This window comes from Squalius cephalus (assembly GCF_949319135.1).
Source record: "Squalius cephalus genome assembly, chromosome: 16".
Lineage (NCBI taxonomy): Eukaryota > Metazoa > Chordata > Actinopteri > Cypriniformes > Leuciscidae > Squalius > Squalius cephalus.
The window spans coordinates 10,705,553-10,727,696 of NC_137137.1; the positions used below are offsets into that span (position 1 = coordinate 10,705,553).

The window sequence follows — 22,144 nt, forward strand, 5'->3', positions numbered from 1 at the left end:
TCGGATTCTGTTCCCCCCATATTTTCGACACACTGAGGTTGTAATATTTATCAAATTGATGCTGTTTAAGCTCCATCCACACAGAGAATAGAATAAGCTAGAATAAGCATATTTTAAGCTGATACATCAACATCTCTCATCATTGGGGTGGGGGAACGGATTTCGACAGCTGAACTATTTGCCATCGGATTCTGTTCCCCCTATGTTTCTTACACAATGAGGTTATAATATTTATCACATAACAGCTAACAGTTAAACCCAATAGCCTAGTGGTCAGTACACTCTGCACTAACCTTCTTTGGTTTTCAGTTCAAGTCCCGGTTCGTCAAACTTTCTTGATACTATACTGTCCTATCATAATAAAAGGCAAAAAAATATATTCTTTAAACTGATGCAAGTTAAGCTCCATCCACACACAAAAATAAAATCAGCATTTTTTAAGCCATTACATCAACACCTCTCATAATGGGAGTGGGGGAACGGATTCCGACAGCTGTTTTTATTGCCGTCGGATTCTGTTCCCCCCATATTTTCGACACACTGAGGTTGTAATATTTATCAAATTGATGCTGTTTAAGCTCCATCCACACAGAGAATAGAATAAGCTAGAATAAGCATATTTTAAGCTGATACATCAACATCTCTCATCATTGGGGTGGGGGAACGGATTTCGACAGCTGAACTATTTGCCATCGGATTCTGTTCCCCCTATGTTTCTTACACAATGAGGTTATAATATTTATCACATAACAGTTAACTGTTAAACCCAATAGCCTAGTGGTCAGTACACTCTGCACTAACCTTCTTTGGTTTTCAGTTCAAGTCCCGGTTCGTCAAACTTTCTTGATACTATACTGTCCTATCATAATAAAAGGCAAAAAAGTATATTCTTTAAACTGATGCAAGTTAAGCTCCATCCACACACAAAAATAAAATCAGCATTTTTTAAGCCATTACATCAACACCTCTCATAATGGGAGTGGGGGAACGGATTCCGACAGCTGTTTTTATTGCCGTCGGATTCTGTTCCCCCCATATTTTCGACACACTGAGGTTGTAATATTTATCAAATTGATGCTGTTTAAGCTCCATCCACACAGAGAATAGAATAAGCTAGAATAAGCATATTTTAAGCTGATACATCAACATCTCACATCATTGGGGTGGGGGAACGGATTTCGACAGCTGAACTATTTGCCATCGGATTCTGTTCCCCCTATGTTTCTTACACAATGAGGTTATAATATTTATCACATTGCAGCTAACTACTAAACCCAGTAGCCTAGTGGTCAGTCCACACTGCACTACCATGCGTTGTTTTTCAGCTTATTGCGACCCGAGTTCAAGTCCCGGTTCGTCAAACTTTCTTGATACTATACTGTCCTATCATAATAAAAGGCAAAAAATATATTTTTTAAACTGATGCAAGTTAAGCTCCATCCACACACAAAAATAAAATCAGCATTTTTTAAGCCATTACATCAACACCTCTCATAATGGGAGTGGGGGAACGGATTCCGACAGCTGTTTTTTTTGCCGTCGGATTCTGTTCCCCCCATTTTTCTGACACACTGAGGTTGTAATATTTATCAAATTGATGCTGTTTAAGCTCCATCCACACACCGAATAGAATAAGCATATTTTAAGACGATACATCAACATCTCTTATCATTGGGGTGGGGGAACGGATTTCGACAGCTGAACAATTTGTCGTCGGATTCTGTTCCCCCTATGTTTCTCACACAATGAGGTTATAATATTTATCACATTGCAGATAATTACTAAACCCAATAGCCTAGTGGTCAGAACACTCTGAACTGACATTTGTTGTTTTTCAGTTTAAGTCCCGGTTCGTTAACTTTCTTGATACTATACTGTCCTAATACTTACAGTACCTTGTGCCTCTGAATGCCTATAGGGTTCTGACGTCAGACCGACTTGTATTTCCAACCAAAATGCAACCCATGCAACCAAAATCATCCCCTGACTGACGTTACTACTTTTTACTCAAAGACCTTGACAGAAACGTAGTGGAGTAAAAATATTTGTCTTTCAAATGTAGTGAAGTTAAAGTAAAAGGTTTACAGATATAATAATACTCAAGTAAAGTACAGATACTCAAAAAGTGTACTTAAGTAGGCTACAGTAAATGTAAATGTAATTACATGTAAGTAAATGTACTTAGTTAGCCTACTGTCCACCTCTGGTATACAAGAGTATTTCACAGTATAAGTTCATGAGCCAGCATGTTTTATTTGAGTGTGTAAGTAAAATGCATTATCATCCTATCTTAATGATGATTTAAATGTCTCTAGAGGCCAGATAACATTCTACATTCCAGCATGGACACCGATATGAAAGTGATGTTTTGAGTCACCATTACCCACCATGCCTTTGAACCTCACAGACAAACTGCAATACCACTAAGCTCCAGCAGATGGCAGGGTCTCCTAATATTACAGCACGAAGGAACTACCAAACAGCATTTTGCTACTCATGAAACAGATTGCGTTGAGCGTTTATATTTAAATGCACACCATAGTGTAGCCTACACCACCGAAATAATATAGCAAGACATCTACTGTAGGCTACTAGGCTACATATTTGTGTCATGCTATGATTCCCATTCTGATTTGTAAAAACAAAAGGCCTTCCCGCTCTTTATTCTATCACAATAATGTCAAGTGAACTAAATGTATCAGTTAAACTAATTGCAGTGATGGCACAGACTTGACATTTTAGCACTGGTAAAATTGTGAGCTGCTTTGAATAAACATCTCTTATTTACTCACAGAACAAATAAAATTGGCATCACATTCTGAAATGGCAAGCTTATTTATGGTCAAAGTTTTCAGAATGTGCCATGTTTTGGTAGCCAAATGCAGGAGCCGCCCATTTTAACAATAACCCAAGTAAGTACTCAACCCTTCTACACTGAATGGAGGTTTCAAACACATCTATGAGAGTTTAGCAGATAAACAGCCTGAGGCTGTTGGAAGTACATGTTATTCAAGATGACAGTTAACTAACCAAGCACAAAAAGGTTGCTGATATATCTAAATGAATCTGAGGCTTTCCTGGACATCATTAGATGCATTATAGTATTGATCGGTCAGTTTTATTGAATCAGCCCACCACCAGCACCATGACATCTTCAAAGAAGGTAAAGAAATAGACAGTCAGAGAACAGGAGCCAGCCTGCTGGGTGGAAAAATACAAGTGTGTCTGGAAAAATGAGAGCTATTTCTAATTATTATACATGACATAATGCCCAGTTGAATCATACACTCTTTTAAGATACATGGAATATGTATATTTTTGAGCCTCCAGGAATATTCTGGAAGGACTTAGTGACAATAGGATGTTAACAATAACACAAAAGCACCACTTGTCTCACACACGCTTTGAAATAGATTTTGTACAGCTGTTCTCATTCATTAATTCACATACTTAATGACCAGTGTGTGTCTTCAATGATGTGTCACATGGAGTAGCCTACCATGTTCTCCTTCTATGGCAATTTAACATGTTTTTAACAGGGTTTTAAATACAGTACAACTTAAAAACATGTAACCAATGCTCTTAATTTTTGGCTCTAAAATATACTTGACACATGAATGACATTAAAAAGTGATTTGGTGATTCTATTAAAATACAACAACTTAAAATATTATTTCTTTCCTGATAATATACAGTAGAAATGTGGACAGGCATACGATTCTTTTATTAAACTGCGCATAAACTGTATCTGTTTTTATATTACAATATAAAAAGAAATCTTTAAAATAAAGATTCATCTGTCTTGTTCATTGACTAACAAAACCAAATCTAAATATCATATGTCTGTGTTTCTCTGTCCAGTCCTTCCGCAGTGTCCTCATCCTTCAAACACTTTGAAGTGTCCATCAGGGACAGTTTGGGCCCTCAATGTCTCTGGAAGGCATGATGAAATAAATAAAGTGGAAACAAAAAGAGCTTGTGTGTCTTTGTGCAAAATCAATCAGCCAGCCAATGGTGTTCGAGCATCCCAGCCAGCTGTCATGCTATTGGCTGATGTGTCGCCAAGGAGGAGGGGACTGCTGGACATTGAGGAGTGAGCTGTCAATGAGTCAGTGTGTTTTGTCATTCAGTTGTGTAGTTCGAGAACACATAGAGAACTCAGAGTTCGTCTCGCGAGGCTCGGGACGCAGGCGGTGGTGTGTCCCCGGTGACACTGTTCTGGGCGACGGAGCGAATTTGTGCCTGCTGGGTAGTTTTTTGGGCATACTGTCTGTCCCAGTCTGTGTTGACAGCCTCGTCATCCCAAATAGTGGACGTCTCAGTGTCGCTGAAGTAACCCGGCTCGCCCGTATAGTGTGTTGGGTACAACAGCAATGGCTCAACAGAGAAAGCACGAAGATCCCTGGAATCAAAGTGAGACATGTATGCCTCACTGAGAGAGAGAGAGAGAGAGAGAGAGAGAGAGAGAGAGAGAGAGAGAGCGCAAAGATGAAAGGGGAAGAAAAGCAAGGGCATGGGAAAAATTACAAACAGGAAGAAAGAAAAAAAATTAGTGGATAAATTATTCATATCATTTTTTTTATGTGATTTATATACTGTTCAAAAATTTGGGGTTGGTAAGGTTTTTTAAAGATGTTTCTTCTGCTCACCAAGGTGGCATTTATTTAAACAACAATACATTAAAACAGTAATATTGTGGAAAAAGTATTACAATTTAAAATAACTGTTTTCTATTTATATTAAAAATATAAAAATGTTCCTGTAATGGCCAAGCTGAATTTTCAGCATCATTACTCCAGTCAGTGTCACATGATCCTTCAGAAATCATTCTAATATGCTGATCTCATGCTCAAGGAACATTTCTTATTATTATCAATGTTGACAACAGTTGTGCTGTTAAATTTTTTTTTTTTTTTTTTGGAAACTGTGATATATTTTAAACAAAAGTTCAAAAGAAACACAATACAAGTATTAATTTCTTTAAAAAAAAAAATCTTTCACCATTAAACCCCAAACCTTTGAATGGTAGAGTATATAATGTTAAAATTAATATTATTTACATAATGTTTATATTTTATCATTTAGTAATGATTCTGTGATTATATGATGGTTATGCTAGATAATCTCCATAGGACATGAAAACATTGCATATTTTACTACACTTTACGCTTATATACAAGAGTAAATTCACACACTTGGGGTACACAATGAGTCTTTATCTCACTCTCTCTCTCACACACACACACACACACACACACCAAAACACACAGAAAGTGGAGTATATTTATACAGTAATCCATCTGTCTTATACCAATGCCCCTTCCCCCAAACTCAGCTATCAATGGGAATTTTGTCCCTCTAATATGGGGCAACAGGAAGAACTGGCCCTTCCCAAAATTCCTCAAAGAAAGAGCAGGGAGAAAGACAGGGGAAGCCAGAGAATGCTAGACAACAGGGGAGAAGGACCGCAGGGTGCTGAAGGAGAGAAAGAGAAGGGCCAGTAAAGGCGACACATATGGGGGCACAGCCAGTGCTGAGCAGTTCTCCCACTAGAGGAAATGAGGTAGAAAGGCAGTCATTGTGTGACCCAGCAGGGACACCATACTTATTTTCTCACCCTGAACAATCTAGTACTGTTTCTGTGCCACTCAGCAATACAGCCTCAGTGTGTACCTGTGTGTAACCGCTGCAAAAAAATCAATCTATCTACCTATCTATCTATCTATAGCTGCACGAATCGGGATAAATTGAGAATCACAAAATAACGTAATTTTAACTAATTTTTAAAAACAGTTTGAATGAATGATTCAGTGACTCACTCATAAAGACTTCACTTGTTTCATTACTGGATGAATTAGCGTTTTTAAATGAATCTCTCGAATGAATGATTCAATGGTAATTACATTTTCAGTCACTTGTCGCCATCTACTGATGTAACAATGTAATTGATACAATCTTTATTTGAAGTGTCAAGGCCATTTACTCTATTTTGATCGCTAATGTAAACACCAGTGTTTATATCTGAACTATAAACTTTTATCTCAGTACTTCTGTGAACAATTTTAATTACTGTGACAATTTTAACAGTGATTCTTGTGTGGTTGAAAAGACTGTTTGTGAAGCTGTTTTATACCTATACATGACAACTGCTCTATGGGTCAGATGTGATCGTACTTTTCAAAGGTTTAATAGACATAGCTGAACCGTTGTCATTTAAGAATAAGCATCCACCCATCTGTGCATCCATCCATCCATCCATCCATCCATCCATCCATCCATCCATCCATCCATCCATCCATCCATCCATCCATCCATCCATCCATCCATCTCACTCACTTAGGGTGTTTGTTGAACATGACTGGCAGGAACTCGTCTACAGGGAGCATCTTGCCAAGTGGCTGAGCAGCGAGGAGTTTCTTGGCCCCCTGCTGTGAAAGAGCGTAACCTAGAGTCCAGTACGAGTAATCGGCCTTCACCAAGTTATTCACACTCTCTACAGACACCTCCGGCTGAGCTACTTGCATCCGCTTACGGCCCACATATCTATGGAGAAAGACGAAGAAAGAGAAAGATACAGAGATGTAGAAAGATGTTTTTGTTGAGCGGTGAAAAGATGCTATCATGTGCTTGTTATCAGCTGGTGTTATTCTTACATGAGGTCCCAGTTCAGCTGAGCTTTTTCAACATCCTCCATGATGGTCTGTAACCTCCTCTTAAACCGAGGCTCAAACCTCACGTCATCCTCCAACACCAGCACATGTTGCAGACCCCTCTCCACCACCTATTACACACATCGTGCACCTGTAAACTACTGGGACTAAACAGAAAACACGCTGTCTCTTGAAATGATTGTTTCAGCAAATGGTAACATTTACTGGAGTGTTGCTTGTCCAGCTGAGATTAACTGTACAGTTATACTATATTAATAAATTTGGTTTATGTTAAAAACTAACAGCTGTCATCTTAAAAGATTCCATTAAAGGCAAAACAAAGACACAGGAACTCCAGTGTCCCTGTGTTTGTGTCTAAATATATACATTTTTATACAAATCTTAGCCTTGAAAGAATGTCAAGCTCAACCATTCAACTCTTTTACAAGTTATAAGAATAAAACATTTATTAAACCAATATTATTCTTTAATTCATGAGAAGTATAAATTTCCATGTATTTAAATTTGATATTTATTTGACATTACGCTAAAAAAAAAAAAAAAAAAAAAAAGCAGAGTTTAAAATTCTATTTAGACACATCCCAAATTGTGCACAAAAAAAATCGCAAACTATATATAAAATTAAAAGAAAATAAAGTCACTGTAATCTAATGATATTTAGTTTGACATCCTGATGTTGACAATCAGCATTTGCTTAAAGTCCCCCAGTGGTGAAAATCAAGCTTTTAATGTTGTTTATATGTATATGAAGTGTTTTTAGACATGCTTTAAGACAAACCATGAACAAATTCATAAGTCAACACCATTGCTGAGTATTTTCTCCTTAAAACTGCAGTGAACCAAAGACAGTCTCAAAAACGCAATTTGAAATCAGTTTCTGACATCACAAACTACCTTGTAACCAATCACGTCAATATGTGATCGTCAACGAGTGGATCTCTGAGCTGGTGTGAGTGAGTGGAGGCGGGGCTAATTTGCATATTCATATGTTTTTAAAGCATTTAAATATGTCATTTTGGTGATCAAATGTGAGTTTTAAGGGATAAAATGATTGACTACAGGGGGACTTTAAGGACACCTTCCACTACATTTTTACAGAACAAGACAATTTTTTTTTACTTTGGACCATATTCTGTACCCTGTTTTTTTAAAGTGCCACATATTTGTTTATATGTGAGTGTGTGTTTTACCTGTTTCCAGGTGAAGTGGTGGCTGAGGAAGCAGCCAATCTCTCCGCGTGTCAGAACCCTACCGGAGTACGGATCTTTATATTCCGGGATCATCTCTATACCTAGAGCCTGAAGCTGAGATGTATTCAGTGACCTGAGAGAGTACAGAAGGTAAGATCAACAAAATTTGAAGCACTTTCACTTGAATTGTTCTGCCACATTTCAAAATACGCTAACATCATAAATGTGATGCCACAGAACGTCCCCTTGATGACCTACTTCCCATCTACAGCATCAATCAGCGTAGCCTCAACACCCAGCACCGCCATTGTGTTCAACATCCGTTCCCTTCGGTCCAACCTCCGCTTCAGATTAATCAGAAAGATCTGAGGGGAAAAGAGAGAACGAGAGAGTCTGAGGAATGAAGCAGGACAAAATAAGAAAATGTCACATCAAAGAAGCTTAAATCAGCTGAAGTTTCTCTGCAGGATAACCATCATGAGTGTCCAGTCAAGCAAGGCATTCCAGAGATTCTGCTCTCTCACCTCATCAAAGCCCATCTTGTCCTGGGGTTTGGGTGGAGTGAAGAGGAACTCGGAGGGTTTTATGTTATGATCGACTGTAAGAAAAGGCATTTGACGCTGATTAAATGCACATCTGACAGTTATACATTGGAACATAACAAAATGTAAATATAACCTCCAATTAATGGAGGTTGAAAATATAAAGTGTAAAAGAGATGAAGTGCTGGAAAAATGGTGGTTTATTAGGGGCAGTGGCCATGGGTGTGCTCCATTATGGGTGTTTGTGTATTTGCCAACGGTCCCAAAGAAGAAAATACCTTTATAAATATACTCAATGTCGTCATGAAAACATAATAATTCACAAAGGTTTCAGTGAGTGTTAAGGCAACGAAAAGAAAACATAAGCTCAGCATAAAAACAAAAGAAGTCAAAGGAAAATCCCCTCCATGACAAAAAAACAAATGCATGTGAGTGCATGTATGCATATATAGATACACTACTGTTCAAATGTATGTGGTCAGTATATATATGAACATCCATTCTTTAATATATAATTAGTATTGTATAATACTTACTCATGGCCTCAGTGATGGTGTGTATGAAACTCTCCTTCTCGTCTTCTACACTTTGCTGGGCCTTCAGAGGTACAGGCAGAAAACCGTAATGTTCTCTGTTACACACGTACATCTGTACACCTACAGAGAAAAACAACAGCATAATACATACACTTCATGGAAATGATCTGCAGCAAACACTGTATAGCCCACCCAATACAACTAGAAACATGAGTGTTACATGTGTTTGTGTGCTGTTACAGTTTGTAATCATGGGTGAGTTTGGAATCCTGATTTATCGACTTTATGTTAGCTGTGTGTTCTCTGGATTTACTGTAACTCCACAGCATGCTCTCTCTCTCCCTCTCACACACACAGACACACATTATTTCCTGATTATCCACAAACACTCAAAGAGGCCATAAAAACACCCAGATGGAGCTGGTTATATTAACCACAGGATTATCCGGCAGTGACGCTACACTAACACAAACCCTCCTCAGCAACATATACTGGAGCTGGACAGTTGGAGGTGCGGTGAATTATGTGTTGTGTTCTGATCCGTGTCTGTTCTGGGTCCCAAAAACAGAGGAACGCCACTTTAACTGCCTTGATCTGTTTGCTCTGAAAACATTCTGTGCTTAAAAACACTCATTTCAAAAACAGCTCATACACTTGAATAATAAAATGGAAACACTTGCAATAATGGTCAATGTTTTAACATTAGTTCATGCATTAGGTTACCACAAACTAACAATGAAAAATACTTCAGAAACATTTATTAATCTTGCATAATGTTAATTTCTACATACGCTAACACATTTTTAACATTTTCCCCCGGTTTCACGGACAAGGCTTAAGTTTAGTCCCAGACTAAAACGCATGTTTGAGCTGTTTTAACTGAAAGCAACTTGCACTGACATATCTTGAAATATGTCAGTTCTATTGTTTTGTCTTAAGATACACACCAGTAATGTTTTTTTCTAAGGCACATTATAGAAGCTACTTAAATGCCCTAATTGAACTTCATCGAGGCTTAATCCTGGCTTAATCTATACATAATCTTAATATATTTTATATTGTGATATGTGATTATCATATGTGCTAAACGAATACATGTAATGTCAAATATACTATTTTTCATGTTTGGTCATAATGCAGTAATATGATTATAGCGTTTCATTTTATTATTTAATATTTAACTTAAATATTTATAATTTATCAGATTAATAAATGCTAGACATTTTTTTTGTTCATTGTTAGTTATAGTTGATAGTAAGTTATAAAACATTGTAAGTCAGAAAAATAGAGATTATTTCTAATGGACGGCTGTTAAAGCAACCCAGAGGAGATCTCTCACCAGTTTGTCGCGCGGAGAACGCAAAGACCATAATGTCATCAAACGCCCAGCTGTAGTCTGGGTGAGGTGGGTAGAAGGCCATGTCCAGCGTGGCGCTACGTCTCAGATCCAGCAGGAAGGTGGAGTGCACCATGGGAACTGAGAAACAGCCCAAACGCTTCCACTCACGGATAGGCTGGTAGTCTGGGGTGCGCTTGTAATAACCCTGAGATGATGGCAGAGAAACCAGGCTATTGAAGTACTGGTCATAATTAGATTTCATTGTGAATGTACAAATTAGTTTTCTGTGTACTATTGAAGAAATCTTGCCTTATAGGGATAGTTCACCCAAAAATGAAAATTCTGTCATCATTTATTCACCCTCATGTCATTCCAAACCTGTATGACTTTCTTTCTCCTGTCTGTTTTCTGACAGAGCTGTACCTGAGGTGTGATGCCACACCAGAAGTTTGAGTAGAGGGATCGGGAATCCAGCATAGGCGCCACCAGTGTGAAATTCTCCGCCATCATGAGATCCAGCACCCGTGGGTTGGTCAGGAGGTTATCACTGTCAACAAACTGAGAGAAAGAGAGAGAGATGAGTTTTTTTGTATCATTTGTGGAACATGAGTGGCATATGATGAATATAGTTGGAGTATTAGTACTTGTGGTTTTATTTAACATGGGTCTAACAGATGCAACATAAATAAGTCAACTATTACAAGAATGGCAGCATCTTACCAGGATATAATCAGCCCAGCGTTCTCGTGCAGTCTTCAGTGCCGCCTGCCTGAGCTTCATTAGATGATTGAAACGAGACGGAGCCCAGTGTTTCGGCCCCCACTCATCCGTGTATGACCTTACATCAGAAAAGAAGATGCATACACTTTTTCTTAAAATAACATTTAATAAAACTCTTTCTACTCCTATAATAAACCAACTTAATCTTATCTTCTTCTATTTTTTCTTCTTCTATTCTTCTATTTTTTCAAGAAATGATAGGGATAAGATTTGGAAAATAAAACAAACTCAAACTCACATCCTCTGCATGAGCATCATGGCATAATGTGCTGGAGCAAGTGCACTAACCACTAGGGCAAAGTACTGACAACACCAGTACTTTTGTGTAATGTTATGTTCTTTTTAGTTTTTATTATTTTGTTTTAGTTCTCAGTTTATCTTCAGCAATCTGAGTAAATGTCAAAACTAAATACATGCATTGCTAAGAAAGAATCATTCAGACTAGGTTTTGTGAACTGATTCATTAGAAAGATTTGACTCAAAAGAGCAACTCGTTTACAAATTAGATGTTGTTACTTTTCTTATGAACTCTCATGAACACAGTATCAAGATTGTCAGTGAACAAAATTTCAATTTTAAAGTTTTTCTCACAAAAAGCTATCATATGATTTCTGAAGACTTAGAATATAGCGTGAGTCATATGGAACACTGTCATAATACTTATGGTGCTTTTGTATAATTTTTTAAGCTTAAAAACACATGTGCTTATTCTTTAAGTACATGAAAATGAGTATAACATAACATGATATAATATATAAATATAATATGAAATTATTCAAAACATTTCTATTTGTGTTCCATGGCAGAAGGTCATAGAGGTCGATAATTAATTATTTAATCCCTGTTCTGGAAATCATTAGATTTAGAAGGGAAAGAGATTAGTAGACTGTTGCAAATTCCCGACATAAACAGCCATTAGTGCTAATTGACTTTGAAACCATCTGTTCTGAAACAAGATGTTTTTAACCAACCGTGGCTCATCCATGGGTCTCCACTCCACGTAATGATATCTGCTCTGCCTGTTCTTCAGCCATTCTCTCAGGATGCCTGTGGTGTTGTCCACATTATGGTCCGTTGCAGCCCTTCAAGAAACGACAAAGGTGAGTTTATTTCATTTTAACATAAGACAATCTCCAAAAACAGCTGCTCATCAGGAGCAGTGAAAGAGATGCTTCCCTCAGGCTAGGGTGAAACAGTGAACCATGTGTTAGTATTTCCTTCTCCTAGACTCAAAGACTTGTGGCAGAGCTTGATAAGACTATTAAAATTCACATGAAGATGTCAAAATTGCTATTTGACAGTGCTAGCTAGCAGCTAGCGCTGTATTCCCAGAGCTGATAAATTCCTCAGGAGCGGTTATGGGCTTGCAAGGAAGTGAGGCACTTGACAACCGCTTGTGAGAGGTAAAAGATGTATTGTCTAAGTTTCATATTAGCATTTCAAGAGCCTAGCATAGCAAACTTAAATATGTTGCTGGCAACTCAGAGATAAAGTGCAGATTTAAGCATGCAAAAGATGAGCCATTAAAGACTTCATAAAACAAGATACCATCACTTGCAACAAAATGTATGCAAAATAGACCAACTAATTCATGTTTTTACTACATTAAAAGCGCCAAACATACAAACGCTGTGACATAACAGTAAGTTTCCCCAGTATTACTACACTGAGGGTTGTGGAAATCACATGTAAACAAACACACAGTGTCCTTAGTTGAGTCAGGGCTGTTTGGCCGTGCCAATGGAAACCTCCACTGCACAGGGACTCTGCAGTAAAACCGTGTGGGAAAGAACCAACAAATATTGACATCACCTCAGTCGTCACATTCACACACGCATGCACATTTCCTCGCCCCACCTTTACCAGAAATAAAATCCACCTGGTGTTTATATTCATATTTATACTGTTATACACAACATGGCTGTTCTACAGTAGTAGCAGGATGATAATTGAAGCAACGACAACGAGGCATATTAAACTGGATTCTTTTCACCTAATGTGTAAAAGAGCACAAAAAAAGGTTAAATGTTCTTAATCAGCATTTTGTCTCATCTTCCAGTACAAATTATACATCCTTTACACAATACAGGCCTAAATTTAGCTAAAAAACAAAACAAAAACTAAAAATTACACTGTTTACTTGATTTAAAGCATAAACTTTGCTAAATTTACTAAGGTTTAGTCAAACAAGTGATAAAAACTGTTTGCCAGTGAAACAAGACAAAACATGGGCTATTCAAAATATATTATCTGAGGAAAAAAGGCTATCCTGTGTTATCTGTTCTATTAATCTATTCTATTCGCAGGTAAATTAATTCAAATAAATAAAAGTATGTTTGGATATTTTTAACAACACAAAAATATGAATAAAATGTATATAAAGGGACTAAAACTAACTTTTTGCCACACCTGCCAATGGAAAATTTACCAGCCATAGATTTTTTTTACCAGCCATGAAACAGAGTAATCCTTAATAAAGTTACAAAAGATTTTTCTTTGTCTTTTGTTGTTTAATTAACATAAAAAAAACCAGACAGCAACAGGAATATTAGGCTGCTGTCACTTTAAGAGCTAATGCATTTTCTTTCTCAACTGTTTACATTCACTAATGGCAACTGACTATGTTTATATTAGGATACTTGCCAAGAAGGGCATTTTGACAATTTTGATTGAATATGTCTGTTCAAGTGCAAGAAGACGTGAAAGAAAGCTCAATTCAGTATCACGCACACGCACTGCGAGTAACGAATTGAGTTCCCTTTCGCATCTTCTTACGTTCGAATATTTAAATCGAACGTAAAATATTTTAAGTCCGTGACGATGCAGCACTGGCCCGTCAACTGTCACGTTTGTTCACGTTTGTTCACGTTCATGTTCTCCATTGTTAGAATTCATAAAAATGTTACCCGCCAACTGGTGATTGCCACGGTTTCATATACTCGCCAACACTGGTTTTTACTCGCAGACCCTGTACATATATTTTTACCACAGCCGCCTCCCAAATCTACGCCTATGTCTGCCACGAACATCTGCAGTGAATAATACTAGTGTAAACCTGCATATTCACATACACCACCCACAAACAGATAACAGTGCATTCAGTGTGTGCATACTAGCACCACAACTGCTATTTTGTCACTCACACAAACATAGACAATAACTCAAGTCAAGACAGTCTCACTCTTAACAACATATCCCGACAAAGAGGTTTTATGAGTGAATGACAGCAGGGGGAACAGACAGCACTGAACTTGATAAGCAGTCTGGTTCTTTATCACTGGTTCGAAACACCTGACACACAGGTAATGACAGGTAATGCCGTGTCAAAAAGATCACTGGTTTCAGACACGCACTGCTTTTCTGATGACTTCAGCGAATGTGAGTGTGCCACAGTTGTTTTAAAAGGAAAACAGCCCTTCAAGCTGCAATTTTTCCAGAACATCTGTGAAAAATCCTTCAAAATCAGAACGAACAATGAAGCAGAAAAGCAATGCATGTGCATGTTATTAAATGAGGATAAATACACGTGTGTTAGCTTTTCTTTGCATGCAATTTTTCATTCTTATGTTCATCAGTTCTGTTCATTCTAGCATTTATATGAGGTTTATATAATTGTGATTCCATCACACTGCTGCAACCGATATAAACATCTATGATAAATGGACACTCTGCATCTCTGTAAATGCCTCTTTAATAGCTAATGATTTCACATGTGCTCTCCAACCCTCCTGGGGCGAGACCCAAACAATGCATTTTGGGTTATGTTGATCCATGACAAAGAAAACTGCACATATACACATGCTGAAGTGTGCAAGTATACACACAATCTGGGGTATTGAGATTTATGATTTCTGCAGACTTTATGCTATATTACTATATGCTTGCAAGATGCCTGTATATGATGAGAAAAGAAAATATCTGGATCATATTTCTCAAAATCAAAAGAACAATGTATAATGAAAAATTAAGCCAATTTTCAAGTCAGTGAATTTCTGCCTGTTTGAAGTCTTTGAGCTCTGGCTGTAGGAGTCAACATTCATATTCATGACCGGACAAGCAAACAGCCTGAAGAATTTGAACCTGCCAGCCTATGAATGACTCAAACTTCTGGTTTCTGAAGGTTCGATCAGTTATATATCCGGGCAGACACATTCTCCTCACCTTTCACTCTCACCTTTCGATCTCTAACAAATTTCCACACCCAAGGGCCACAACAGACATCTCACACTGACCACGTTACATACACTTCATTTTCTGAATATGGTCCAGGTGCAATTATTTAAGTACTTTCCCCTATCTGTGTATTGATTTATATTCTTTTTTTTTTTTATGTTTGGGACATAAATCCTCAGTCCAAGCAGCAAGTAATCTGTTATTTCACTGTTAAACACCTTTTACTACTGAAAGTTATTTCACTTGCACTATTCTGTAAGTGGACCTCATGATAAAGGTGATGAAAAGTGTTTAGGGCTGCGTGTGTGTGCATGGCAGGATATTTAACTCTAGATTTGTATGTATGTATGTGCTCCTGCTGTGCTTGGAGGAAGCTGGACTTTGCTTATAAAAACCTTTTTGAAGTTTATTGTAAGTCTCCAGCTCATTATCTGACTGCTCGAGGCTCACTCTCTCTTTTTGTCTCTCTGTTTCTCCTCCATATGACCTTATTTTTGACAGCATCTGGACACCACATGCTACTCACCTCCATACACGCACATCTTATGCTCTTTCCACCTGCACAGTACAGCCATCACAGATAAACAGAAAAAAAAGATTAGATTACATGCAAAAAAAATCCTGAATTGGATAAACCACATAGATAGATAAAAACGAAACGCTAATCTAAACGTGCTCAGACAAGACAGTAAAAAACTTCCTACTAGGCCAATTACCTGTTTCAACTATAACAATGACAGTGTCTGCTGTATTATGAGCATGTGTGTAAATAATGACAGAGAACAGTCTTGAATAATACATTACACAAGTATCTTTTCTATATCAGCGTTGATTTTCTTTTAGATGCTCTGATGATTTGTAACATCACATGTGCTGATGCGACCCACCACACTCATAATTTTAAGGGATGGTTCATGCAAAAATTTTAATTCAAAGTCATTATTTACTCACCCTCATGTCGTTCCAAAACTGTAGGACTTATTCTCTTCTGCAAAACACAATATATTTGAAGAACTGTTTTTGTCTATACAATACAAGCAAATGGGGTCCAAGGACCACTGACTTTCAGTGAACAGACATTTTGCTTTAAACTTATTTTGTGTTCAACAGATATGAAAACATGCATACAATTTTGGAACAACATGAAGATTAGTAAATGATTTTAATTTTTACAGTAGGTGAACTATCCCTGAAGTTACAACAAAAATTGGACAAAGTTTGCTGCTTTGTAAATATCAATGAAAATGTCCATTAGTTAAAACACAGCCAGACACAGATATCTGTACATATACAGTATATATATAGCCAAACGATGGCAATATCCAAAATCCTTGTCCTTGTGGGGACCTTTTTTTTGGTCCCCATGAGGAAAACAGCTTATAAATCATACTAAATTATGTTTTTATTTTTTAAGTAAAAATGTGAAATGTTTTTGTAAGGGGTAGGTTTAGGGTTAGGGGATAGAATGTAAAGTTTGTAGTACGGTATAAAATTATTATGTCTATGAAAATCCTGATAATAGACAAAAACGTGTGCATGTGTGTGTCTGCTTTGCAGTGGCTCTGCCCCCATGCATGGGCTGACGTGGCTCACTGGCTCTGTAGATTGAGGAGGGGGCAAAAGGGCTCGTGAAAACTCTGCTGTACTCAAATTCCTCCAGCCATCCTCTGTCAACACAGCTTTGCCATGTCACACACAAACACAACTATAGAGTATGATGACAGTTCATCCCTGCTGAAACCAGCAATTTATGCCAAGTACCAGCTTCATGACATTTAACAAAACACATTTTTTTACAAGTACATAATCACATTCACATTAAAAGTACCAATATATTTAATTTGATACAGCTGCAAACTACAGCCTCAGAGATTGTATAGCAGATCCATCCACATCATTATGAGCTTTTCAGTGCCTCATTGTTCTCTTATACATCTGTTTTGGAGTTACAAATCTGATAAAAGCAACAAAGAGTCAAATTAATTGTAAATCTTTCAGAAGGAAATCACACAAAACAAGCACACATCGGTAAAGACAAAACTGTTTTGTTCAAGCACATACTATACAGTAGGATCATAGACTAGCCTAGAGAAGGAGAGATTCCCACAGTCTCACCTGACGCACTGACAGAGTTCATCAAACATTCACATAAACTCAGAGACTCTCCCTCCACCTTCCTGAGAATATAAACACATCAGCTACAATGTGAAAATCTATGTGAACAAGAGCAAGAGACAGTGAAAAAAAATTAGAGAAAAAGATTGAAACAGTGAGAGGGTGACATATAGATTGATTGCTTGCTGTGTAGACAATGTTAGTAATCCCAGCGGGTTTACCAGAAGGATGAATCCAGCAGACAGCAACACAAACCTCACGAAATACCTCGCTATTCACTAAAATATGTCCCTGCAGAGCTGCTCACTTCACGCATGCCTGTCTTTTGTCATCAGTGTGCCATTTGGGACAACCTAAGACAACTTAGACTGTGACAAAAGCCTATTAGATTGTCAGACCCAAGGAAGTCTATTATAATGTCTGGGGAGAGCTATGCATAAGCATTCCCAAATATCTCAATAGCAGCTGCATTGGACCACAGAACATTTTGAGTAAAACAACTGAGCCATGTGACTAATCACTCCAGAGTTGCAAGAAAGTGACACAATGAAAATGATGCGACATTTATATTATGATGAACTATTAGCCTATATGTATACATTTCTTTTTGCAAAAACTCATTAGAATTATATACACTACCATTCAAAAATTTGGGGTCAGTACAACTTTTTCAAAGAAGTAATCTTTTGTTCAGCAAGGACGCATTTGATCAAATCAAAAGAGATTGTAAAGACATTTAATGTTACAAAAGATTTATATTTTGAACTTTACATACTAGGCTACATCAAAAAGAAAGCAGCACAACTGTTTTCAACATTAATAATAATCAGAAATGTTTCTTGAGCAGCAAATCAGCACATTAGAATGATTTCTTAAGGATCACGTGACACTGCAGACTGGAGTAATGTCTGTTAAAAAATTCAGCTTTGCATCACAGGACGAAATTACATTTTGAGAATGTATTACAACAGACAACACTTATTTTAAATGGTAAAAAAATTTCACAATATTAGTTCTTTTTGGGTCTAGAATGTGGTAATATACGACCTATTCGACCAAGGGCTTTCCAACTAAGTTAAATTACTAATTTATTCAGTCCTGACACAGTCTCTTATGATATTACATGGCTTTTTTAACCATTACATTTTTACATAACAGATTATTTGGTCACCTGCCCTAACTCAACACACTGCACACCAATAAACTACTGCTCCAGCTCGACTCTAGACAGCCGTGACTAAAGCCAGCAATCGTCCTGCCGTCTGGACTTTTGTGCACTATTGTTCCTCTACTCTTGAACCCCTTGAGGCCTTCTGAGGTTTGAGTGTATGGGATGGACAACTAAATGGACACAACTATTGTTGGAAAGAGCAGAAACTGGTTCTGGACATGCTGAAGAGAACAATACTGAAGGAGAGCGGCAGAAAAGTTCAAGTTAGGCTTTAGACCACACTGAACTGATACTGTGCCAGGGTTTTGATTACAGCAACGCTCATGCAAACAATCATTTACAGATTTCCTTCAGCTCAGTACCCAACATATCTCTGTCCTTTTCTCAACTGCTTTGTTTTATTCACCATGCTTTGTTAATTTAACTTGCCAAAATGCCCAGCATTCCTCAACAACAGCATCATAACTGCTGGAACGAACACCTGAGTCCAAAGGGAAACTTCTTGCATAGATGTCAAGAAAATCATATCATGCCGATAAGACAAGTAGACAGGCACAAAAGATCAGTCAGCTCTCATAAACGAGTCTGTGTTTAATAAATCTGACTGTAACTTGATCAGTCATGTCTAACTTAGGTCATAAGCTGTGTTAGCAGCATTAGCTTGAACACCGTTTCGCTAATTACAGGACTTTGCCTCTGGGGAACATGATGCTGGATTCACACTCTTTAAAACTTCCCTCTTTATTACTTAAGACTGTCAGAGTCATTAATCAGGACAGTGTCAGATGAGATTGCCCTCTCGGTCTCCCATGTTTGCACTCACAATTCTCTTCAGCATTTCAGTAGCTTTGCTCATGCTAAAGCAGTCTATTGCAGAAACACTCACTGTAATCAAGGTCCCTTTAAATTTGTGATGTAACAGAAGTGGCGACAGATCTTTTCTTCAATATTGCAAAGTACATCCAAGTGAAACGGATTGTTGAAAAAGAAAAAATTGAAAGGCGGGGATTTGGGTCTACTCATTGGTTGTTGATTGGATGGAGGCAGATCTCAATGCGAGCTTGTAATAAAGGGTTAAAGTGAACAAATTGATTGGAGAAGTCCTGCATACATCAGCAAAGAGAAGTCTGTTATTTTACTAGAAGTCCAAATTATGGTATATTGATTAAACATGCAGGGAACTGTTCACAGTAAGATCAATAACTTGCATTTAACCAATATATCCAGTGAATTTTAATTTAATGGCACACTTGGTGGCCATCTTGAATGCCTTAGGTATACAAGTAGGCTATACAGCAATTATTTACTTGAACAGAAAAAGACAGAAAATCTCCAAACTGTTAGTCAGGATTACAGCAATTACAGCAATAAAATACTATCTTAAGTGTCGCTTATTCTGTTCAAATCATGCCATAACAGTATTTTTCAGGCTAGCTGAATTAATGCACATGCAAATTCTAGTGTAAACATGTCTCCTCCACCTTAAACCGTCTCTGATCCAATCTGAGGTACTTCCATAACAAATCAGAGAAGAGAAAGTTAGAGAGAGGTGTTATAGTGGGTGACCTCTGCACATGGTCAATAGGGATGGAATGTGGATTGTTAGGCCACTCGTGGTGCCCCTGTATAATTTTCAACAGTGCCCCTCCCCTGCCCTTTCCTCTCTCTCTCTCTCTCTCTCTCTCCATCCTTTCTTCCCCCTAATTCCCAGCATTCTTTCGCAAAGCAGTGAGAATTTCAGCCTGTCATTTGACTGCTCTGTTTGTTCAGTAAACTTCTGAAGGTCTTCCTGATAGTGCACATACAAGAAATATAGTCCAAAGACAGCCAATTTATTTTACGTTGTCATGAAATGAAAATTCACCTTATATATTTTCTAAATGCATGTTATTTATCTTACTGTGAACAATGCATTCATGATTTTTCTTTTTCTTTTTAATAATGTTAATCAAAATGTCACAATTGGACCACAATTCCCTCTGGTGACATATGCAGATTTTTTACAAGCTTGCATTAAATCTGCATTCACTTTTGAATGCAACACCCACACATAAAGCTCCAGTCAACAACTAATGCATAGAATCAAATCCCCAACCAACATTTTTTTTTTGTTTCACTCTGATCTACATCACAATATGGGGAACATATATAGTCTCTCTCTCTCTCTCTCTCTCTATATATATATAACCTATCATGGCATAGGCTATCCTGTGCGTTTTATCAGCTTTTACAAGTTTTTACAAAAGTTGTAGGCCTACTCGCTCAATTGAAGTTCACAGCAAGCCATTCGAGTCATTAATGTTTCGTAAGTTACAAAACATAAGTAGTAGCAATACTGCCATTAGCCTACTTTCAGATTTTATTTATTGATTATTAGCATTCCCATATTAGCCTATGTCGCAAACGCAGATGTTCAGATTGTTCACGTAGGACTACGGTAGGTTTGCTCTGTACGAAAGTAAACTATTGCTCCCCAAAAATGATGCTGACAGAAGTTCTCTTAAAACGTAATTTTAAAAATTTGCACTCTAGGCTATAAAGAGAACCGATAGGATATGTTGCCTAATCAGCTAAATGTCTTTCATCTTCGTTTAACATGTAATTAAACCCTTGCTCACACGCGTGACAGTGTAGTAAACCGCTTTTACAGGTCTGCTTCACGCAGACAGCGGCGTCTCTGTTCCTCTATCTGCCAGAAGGTTTTCATTAACCTAACCTTACCTGCATGCGCGCGCTCCACAATAACTCCACTATGTACAAGACCTTCTCAGTTTTCAACCATCACACTTGCTGCAAAAGCAAACCATCTCATCTCTCTCACACACACATTACCCGTCCTCAACAGCAGCACTCCACAACAGATTCTCACCATATCGCAATCCGGTCCTTCGGGTAGTCCAGGCGGTCGATGCAGCCCAAGTAATACGGCAGGCTGTGCGCCGAGTTCCGAGCCAAAATCGTGATCATGACTTTGGGTTTAAGCAGGGAGGATTCGGGCACGGGATTAAGGTCCTGCACGTGAGCCACAAGTTCCCCACGGCAGTTTTGCGCCATCAGAGCGCAAATCACAGCTGCAATCACGAATACCTCAGCCGGCATCTCTGCCTGATGGACATGCACCGCTGTCACAACCTGAGCGGGGTAGCCTACTTTATGTGAGTGAATGAATGAGAGGCTGAAAGACAGAGAGAGGGTGGGTAAGGAGGAGTAGAGAGAGGTGGAGAGGTTTAGACTGGTCACCTTTGAGAAAGTGGGTTGCCTCCTCCAGATTTTCACACCCTTCTTCACCATCACCAGGACAGATCAGCAAGGATGAGATATGAAGTTATAGTCAGACACACACACACACACACACACACACACACACACACACACACACATTTGTTTCACTATATTAAACTTCCTTTGATTCTATATCAGGTCAAAATGATATTTTCTACCGCATAACCCAACCCATAGGCTATATGGCTTAGGCAGCTAATATGCCTATGTTATAGGCTAGCCTATAATAAAGGTGAAAAATTAAAGAATATATAATTGTTTATTTATTATTTTTGCTTTTGAAACGATGTTGTGCAGAGCGCTTTATTTCCCCTTTCCCCCATTCTTTCCTCATTGCTCATTTAA

The 22,144-nt window shown here is 37.9% G+C and overlaps 1 protein-coding gene across 1 annotated transcript; it reads right to left on the bottom strand.

Moving 5' to 3' along the window:
* Positions 1 to 3,093: 3,093 nt before the first annotated feature.
* On the bottom strand, positions 3,094 to 21,743 carry colgalt2b (collagen beta(1-O)galactosyltransferase 2b). Its single transcript, XM_079897461.1, has 12 exons — positions 21,387 to 21,743; positions 12,030 to 12,140; positions 10,999 to 11,116; positions 10,702 to 10,836; positions 10,279 to 10,483; positions 8,940 to 9,059; positions 8,386 to 8,459; positions 8,120 to 8,226; positions 7,862 to 7,994; positions 6,654 to 6,781; positions 6,337 to 6,543; positions 3,094 to 4,432 (listed from the first exon to the last, which is right to left on the bottom strand). Exons 1-12 carry the CDS (start codon positions 21,614 to 21,616, stop codon positions 4,159 to 4,161), a joined length of 1,842 nt encoding a protein of 613 aa, XP_079753587.1. The 5' UTR covers positions 21,617 to 21,743; the 3' UTR covers positions 3,094 to 4,158.
* Positions 21,744 to 22,144: the final 401 nt, after the last annotated feature.